The sequence below is a fragment of the Rhinopithecus roxellana genome, chromosome 17 (assembly GCF_007565055.1).
Source record: "Rhinopithecus roxellana isolate Shanxi Qingling chromosome 17, ASM756505v1, whole genome shotgun sequence".
In the NCBI taxonomy this organism is placed as follows: Eukaryota; Metazoa; Chordata; class Mammalia; order Primates; family Cercopithecidae; genus Rhinopithecus; species Rhinopithecus roxellana.
The window spans coordinates 68504766-68512283 of NC_044565.1; the positions used below are offsets into that span (position 1 = coordinate 68504766).

A 7518-nucleotide genomic window follows, 5' to 3' on the forward strand; every position below is an offset into this window, starting at 1 on the left:
CTTAGGCACTTCCTCCTGCTCCTCTTCCTGCTCCTATTCCCTGGTCTCTGTAGCTCTAAGTAAGCTGTCATCCTCTAAACATTGTTGTGATTTACCCCCACCCCGGCCCTCCTGTATGCTGCACTCATTTCACCTCTGTGTGTGTTTCTTCTCCTCTGTCAGACGGTGAGATCCTGCCCCACATGTGGTCGCAGTAAGGTTCGGAAAGAGGCATGAGCCACCATGCCTGGCCCTTTCATGGCCTTTGATCTTGCCAATGAGCTACCATCCTTCAATGGCTTCTTAAATACTGCCCATTTCCCCTGCTCAATAAAAACTCCTGCCTCCCTTCTGGGCTCCAGGGGCCAACTCAGTCTGCTCCCACCTCCCTTCCCATCTGCCTTTTCTCCTTCCTCCGTCTTCCCCTAACTGACTCTGGCTTACACGTGCAATCCCTCTCGCTTCCCACCTATGGGCTGAAGCTGAACTTGCTAATATTTGTGAGGCCTGACCAGGCGCAGTGGCTCACGCCTGTAATCCCAGCACTTTGGGAGGCCGAGGCGTGTGGATCATGAGGTCAGAAGTTACAGACCAGGCTGGGAAATATGGTGAAACACCGTCTTTACTAAAAATACAAAAATTAGTCAGGCGTGGTGGCGGGCACCTGTAGTCCCAGCTACTCCAGAGGCTGAGGCAGAAGAATCGCTTGAACCCAGGAGGCAGAGGTTGCAGTGAGCCGAGACCACATCACTGCACTCCAGCCTGGTGACAGAGCGAGACTCTGTCTAAAAAAAAAAATTTTGTTAGGCCCCTTTGGAGCCCTGGAAGATTCTCTGGGCTAGGGAAGTTGATAGAAGGAGTAAGAGCCAGGGTTCTTGGTTCTTGGCCCTTGAGGCCTCTTCCAGTCCCTTGATCCTCCTTGGATAAAAAGTTCTGGGGTGGGAGCTCATAGTTGGGGAAATGGAGGCAAAGAGTGGCAGTGCCACAGTGGAAGAACTCAAACCCATGACACAGTGAATTCCGCAAAGACAGAAACCGTGTCTGATGTCTGTCCTGAAGATGCTCAAAAGTTAGGGCAGCATGCAGAGGTGTGGCCAGTTTCTGAAATGCAATGTACTGTGGCAGAGCAGTCGAAAGAATGTGTCCAGAGTACTGTTAGAGGAGGAGAAGGCTTCATGGAGGAGGTGGCATATGAGCTGGGCCTTGAAGGATGAGCAGAATTAATTCAAGGTGGAGGGTGGTCATTCCAGGCAGAAGAAACATGATCGATGTCTCAAGGCTTGGAGGTGTAAAAGGGTGTGGTATCTTTTGGGAATGACTGGAAGTTGAATGTAGTGGGAACATAGCAGGGTGGGAATCGGGTAGGGTGGGAAGAGAAGTAGGAATGAAAAGGCGGAGGGGGATGCCCTGCAAACCTTTGTGCCAATTCCCAGCCACGGTGGATTATGTGGAAGCCAGGTCCAGCCTTCAGACATTCTTGTCTCACACAGAAAATCCCCAAACCTCATGTCTTGGTGAGAAGGCTCAGGGGATGGAAAGAGAAGGGAGACATCAGGGCTGGCCCTGGACAGTCTGTCACTTGGTTCCCTGATAGTCCAGGTCCCCCAGCCTTGGGGCTCAGCACTGGACAGAAGGTTAGGCTAGAAGAACTTCAGGACCCCTCACACCCTGCGTTCTGTGGCTCTGTCATTGACGTAGGGAACCATCTCAGGAACTGATCAAGGAAATACCTGAAGCTAATACTTCCTCTCTTTGAGTAGCAACCTGTGGTCAAGATGGCTCCTTCTCACACAGCCCACTCCTGATTACTCCTGGGAACTGTAGGCCTCTGAGCTAAATGAGAATCACTGTCTCCATTTTGTTAATGGGAAACCCAGCTGAACCCCGTGGCCTGCAGGCACAATGGAGATTCGCTCAGGACTCCCCATCTCCTGTCTGACCCAATGGGATTGTAACTCCTGGAAGGCCAGCCTGGCCCCTTCACCTCAGGGTCCCAGGTCTGTGCACAAATATCAGCACGTTCAGGAAATGCATCAACAGGGCAGGACCAGCTTAGGAGCAGCCAGGGGCAGTAAGAGCTAAGAGCTAGATATAGAACTGGCTGGGAGCACTGAGAAGCCTGAGCGTGGGGCCGACTGACCTGAGGGCAGTGGGAAAAGAGGTGGCCACAGGCAAAGCTGGTGCACGCCCAGCCAGGTGAGAACAGGAGTCTCGGAGGTCTGCCTGCTGGGTTCCTGCGGAACATCTCAGCAGAGGCTCCTACAGAGCAGAGGCCAGGCCCAATCTGCCTGTTGCTGGCACAGACTGGAACCCATCAGATGTGTTCTCCTCTTCCCTTTATATCTCACGTGGGGCCCTCTGCTCACTCCTGGCCGACAGGGGGAGAAGGCTGGACTGGAGAGAAGATACCTCAGGGGCCAACAGCTACTCCCAAGGAGAACGGGAATGGCTGCCTCACAAACACATCGGCTGTTTGAATACTCTTCCCTCAAACTCTTCCACACCTATGGTTTCCCTGAAGCAATCTAGTGAGGTGCGTGTTATTATCATGCCCATTTTATGGATAAGGAAACTGAGGGTCAGAGAGGTGAAGTAAGTGGCAGAACCCAGGTAGGATCTAGGGCTTCTGACTCCATATCCAGAACTTTTTCCATGATAGCCCAGCAGGGCTCTTTCCTTAGTGTCCTGGATGGTACAGCACAGAAGGTCAAGCTGTATTTCAACCAGCTGCTCTGGCCTACCTGGGGCCTCTGCCAGTGGGCACAACTCACCAAGGGCTCCCTTACGCACCCCAGCATTGAGCTTCACTCAAAAGCCTTGGGGAGCCTGGGGCAGTGTCTCCCTCTGCATGTTTACCAGTTTCTTGTTTCCCCCTGCAGAGGACCTGCTTGGCCCCCAGTGGCTGTGTGTGCTGGGAGATGCTGCGGAACATCGTAGAGTGGGTCCATTCCCTCTGAATTGTGGTCAGTGTTGGTCTTTTGGGATGCCTACAGCTGTCAACTGCTGGACGCTGCAGGTGAGCGGCTGAGGCATCTCTGGTTGTAATAAAGGAACTTTCTGGAAACTGCTTGTCATCTGCCTATTCCTGCTGCCCAGCCCCCTTCCCCGGGAGCTCTGCCCATGGCCACCTCCTGCCGACATGAAGCTTGGAAGCAATTTCTCCACTCAGTCCAGAGAGCAAGGGTTGCAAATAGACTAATTCCTGTTTGGTCAGTGAGGCTAAAGGCCCAGCCCTTCGCTGCTCCAAGGAGAAGATGGGTGTCAGATAGACAAGGTGCTGCCTCCCAGGTGGCCCAGGAGGAGATAAAGAGCTTGCAGGATTGAGTACTCAGGATGGGATCCTGAGAGCTGGGACCACCGTGCCTCAGCCCCTCTGTGAAAGCCATGCACAGTGTTCTACCCCTGAGTCTTGGTTTCTCTGCCTGCAAATGGGCCTGTCTGGTGCAGACTGGACTGTCTCAGCATAGCTGCAGCACGATGGCAACCTGTAGCTTAACTACCCCACACTATGCTGCCCGTGGAGCTCAGGGCCACATTTCACATATGAGAGGACACATTTGCTTTTTCTAAAGCCAGCATGAGCCAGCAGGTGGCACACAGAGGGAGGTCCAGGGTGCTGCAGAGAAAGCAGTCAGTGGGTTGGGGTGGGAGGCAAAAGGCAGCCCAGTCCACACCTCCCTCTCCCTCCTGCCTGACCTCCTCCTGCTGGCAGGGCCACTGCCATCACCTCCACCCCTGCCTGTCCCTATGAACACAAGCTGCAGTGTGGGCATCCCAGGGCCTCTGAGTAGGTGATGTGGGTACCCCAGGGCTCTTGCTGGAATGTTCTGCCAATGGCCTCTCCAGTCCCTTCCAGCAGAGGTGCAGACGCTGTGTCCAGCTTGGGCCCCAAGGTTCACTTTGCTCTTTAGTATGGTGGGGTCCTCTCTGCCCCCTCTTCACCACTCTCAGACCCCTCTCTCGGGAGAAGGAGCCGTGTCTAGTGAGAAGTACCCCTAACCCCCAGGGCTGGGGAGTGACCACATGAAGAGGCAGAGGTGGGTGGTGAAGGACACAGTCAGCCTGGCCCTGCCTTTCCCCACTTAAAATGTTCAGGGGCTCCGCTGTCCGCGGGGTCAGGACCAGCCTCACATCCTTGCCCTGCCTGGCTCTCTGGCCTCCGCTCCTGCACACTCTCTGGGCTGTAGACACATGGAACCTCTTTCGGTTCCAAAGTTTCAGCTCCTCTCAGCTCTGGGCACACTGTTTCCCCTGCCTACTCAGTCCTCACCTCCTCTCCTAGCTACCTCCTGCTGGTCCCTTGGGTATCAGCTGAATGTTGCTTCCTCCGGAAAGCCTTCCCTGACCACCAGTCACCAGCCTGGGTGAGGGTGCTGCTTCTGTAGCATGCATGCTGCACTCACCCCCACCCTCTGTCTCACATACCTGTGCTGCTTGTCCCATGCCTGCCCAACAGATGCAGGCTCCTTGGAGCTGGGGCTGGGTTGTGCTCAGCTCTGTGTTTCTACCCCTATCCTTGGGACACAGTAGATCATGATAAATGGTCACTGAAAACGCGAGTGAAAAGGATGAGAAAAGACCAGACAGAAGAGAGGTGAGGGTTTCCTAGGGTCCCCGCCCATGAATAGATCTAAAAGAAGCCAACAGTGTCCCCCATCACTCTAAGGCCCAGGGAGCTACTGGCTGCCTGGTTTCTCCCAGCCACCCTGGGTGTCCCAGGCTCCAGACCTGGCCCCAACCCTGTGCTCAAGGAAATCAACCTGCAGGAGAGGGAGAGAGAGGAAGAGGGGGTCCTGGGTCTCCCTGAGCTCAGGGATGTTGTCCTCACTTCTGCCTCCCCAGGCAGAGGGCTCTGCACCCTGCCTGGGCACTGGCATGTTGGCAAGCGCAAGGAGACACAGGCATGGAAGCACAGGGAACCCAGATTTTCCAGAAATCACAATGGCCGGTCAGTCCCAGGCAGATGACTACCTGTGAGAATGCTCATCTCCTCAGGCCCTGCTAGAACTTTTCCCACTCATCCTCCCAGCCCTGTCCTATCCCCGGCCACCTCCAGAGCATGCGCTGGTCCAACTCTCAGAGCTGGCGTCCCTCTAAGACAGGGGCTTCCCTACCTCGGAAAGTCACTTTGGCGATCCGGTCTCCTCTGCCCCGCAGCTCCGAGACCGTCTTGAGGTGGATGAGCAGGGCCATGCTGGTGTGAGCTGCCTGGCACTGCCAGGCAGGAGCAGCAGGAAGGAGCTAGCTGGTGGAGCGCGGCTCACACGCCTCTCTCTTCTCTGCCGCTGCCTCCTCCTCCTCCTCCCGACCCCCCTCCGATGCTGCCCACAGAGACCAAGGCAACCAAGCCGAGCTAAGCTGCTCCTGCAGCGACTCAGAGCCTCACAGCCCCCGCCCCTCCAAGTTGTCAGCCCAGCGTGTGTGTTCAGTGTGTGTGTGTGTGTGCACCCAGTGTGCAGCCTGGGAGTGCGGCAGAGTTGGAATTCATTATTCAGCAGCCACCAGCTCCCAGATAAAGCTCTGTCCAGCCTCAGGTGTCTTCTCCCAGCTCCTGGAAGGGAGGCTCTGCCCACCCCTCCGCAGGGCTCTGCTGCTTCCCTACTAAGCAAGCCCTGCCACCAGCAGTGGGCACAGAGGAATGGGCATGAGCATGGGTGGGGTGGGTGTGGGGCGGGGGGCACTCCCACCCACAGGAGCATACTACAAGAAGAAGGAAATGTATTTGTCCACCTATGCCTGCCTCTTCCCTGCTGGAGACTGCCCCCAAGAGGCTGGGCCCTGAGCCCTGACCTGGGATCACTGTTTCTGAATCTCAGGAAGCAGAGAGGCTGGCGCTGCTGCCTGAGGGGAAGCTCAGGACCAGGCCACGCATGATGGAGATGCCTGGTTGTGGAGACAGCAGAGGCTTATGTGCTACGAGGGGCCATGTTTAAGGATCCAGGGCACTAACCTAGCCCCACCCCAAGGCTGGGGGTCAGGCAGGCTAGCGAAGGTAAGCCAGGCTGATGTTTGCTTTCCAGCCAGAGGAGCAGAATTGAATGGCCTTCTGATCTTATAAGCTGCTAGGGGCAGGAGAAGGGACGTCTACAGTGAAATTTCTAAGGCCAAAGGAGAACTGCCCCCTCCTGTCTTCCAGCAGCATGCAGGAAAGGGACCCTGGGGGCCAGAATCCCTGATGCTGGAGGCTGTGCTGGGTCATCTGCACCCTTGCTCTTGCCATTCGTTCTTGGTGGAATGCCCCCCACCCCACCCTGGACTCAGCTCGAGTGCCTCCTCCTGGAGGTGCCTCTGCACCTGCACGCCGGCGGGGTTGGGGTCCTCCTCTGTGCTGCTCCTGCCTCCTCTCATCTTACTGAGTCCTGGGGCTGCTTCCCTTGCCTCTTCCCCTACTGACCTCAGGAGGACCCTGGAGCACAGCATCCCTCTACCCCAGAGCCCCACATGGTATCCTGTGCACCGTAGAATGCCCAATTACTGTTGAAAGGAGAAAAGAGTGAGCTCAGGGATCTACCTGAAACAGAGTCTAAAGGTTTAAAAGAGAAATACTGATTTTTCACAGCATGGTAACAAGAGGTTACTTCCTTTGAATTCTACATTCCAAATAACCTACAGTATGTCCCAAGAGCCTTCTTTCCTCCTTCTAGATATTTCCTTGCTACTGTGCCCATTTTTCTTTTTCTACTTATGTTTTTTTCCTTTGCCCTTTTTCCTAACCAGTTCTTGCTTACCTTTCTCACATTTATCTAATCATATTGAATTTAAAAATGTCTTAGAGTATTATGTTTATTGAATACAATAACTAAATTTTCAAAACCTGGATAAGTTTAATGTCTTTAAAAAAACCCACCTAAATTCACTAGCATTTTCCACCCATGAGGTCATCAGGTGATCTGTGTTTTTAAGGCTTGGTGGCTACAAGGTAAAACAACAACAACAACAGAAAATATCTCCTTCCTTGGTTCTCTGGAGGTCCTCCCCTGAAGGAAGTGAATTTCACGAGGCCTCTTACAGACCCTGTGCATCTTTAAGTAAAAGCCCATGAACCTGCCGTAGCCAAGGCAGTGATCTATGCTGAATCTCACTTTCCACATCCATAAAATGGTAGCAGTTTCACTCAACAGCTCTCAGTGGAGTCAGCTGACCTTTCTGAAACCTAAGACAGATCCCACTTTTTTTTTTTTTTTAGACAGAATCTCACTGTCACTCAGGCTGGAGTGCAGTGGCGTGATCTAGGCTCACTGCAACCTCTGCCTCCCGGGTTTAAGCAATTCTCCTGTCTCAGCCTCCCCAATAGGTGGGACTACAGGCATGTGCTACCACACCCAGCTAATGTTTGTATTTTTAGTAGAGACGGGGTTTCACCATGTTGGCCAGGCTAGTCTCAAACTGCTGACCTGCCTTGGCCTTCCAAAGTGCTGGGATTACGGGTGTGAGTCACCTTGTCCGACCAGATCCCACTTTTTAATGTCCATTCTTCAGTTACTCATTTTGGTAATTGAGTATATAATTTATGTAACGAAAGTTTACTGAATTCTTTCC

General features: G+C 53.9%; 1 protein-coding gene across 1 annotated transcript in view; it reads right to left on the reverse strand.

Annotated features, from left to right (window-relative positions):
• OTOF (otoferlin) overlaps positions 1–5172 on the reverse strand; it is a 102190-nt gene extending 97018 nt beyond the window's left edge. Inside the window, 1 exon segment of the mRNA XM_030921047.1 lies at positions 5094–5172. Coding sequence (XP_030776907.1) covers positions 5094–5172 — 79 coding nt within the window.
• Positions 5173–7518: the final 2346 nt, after the last annotated feature.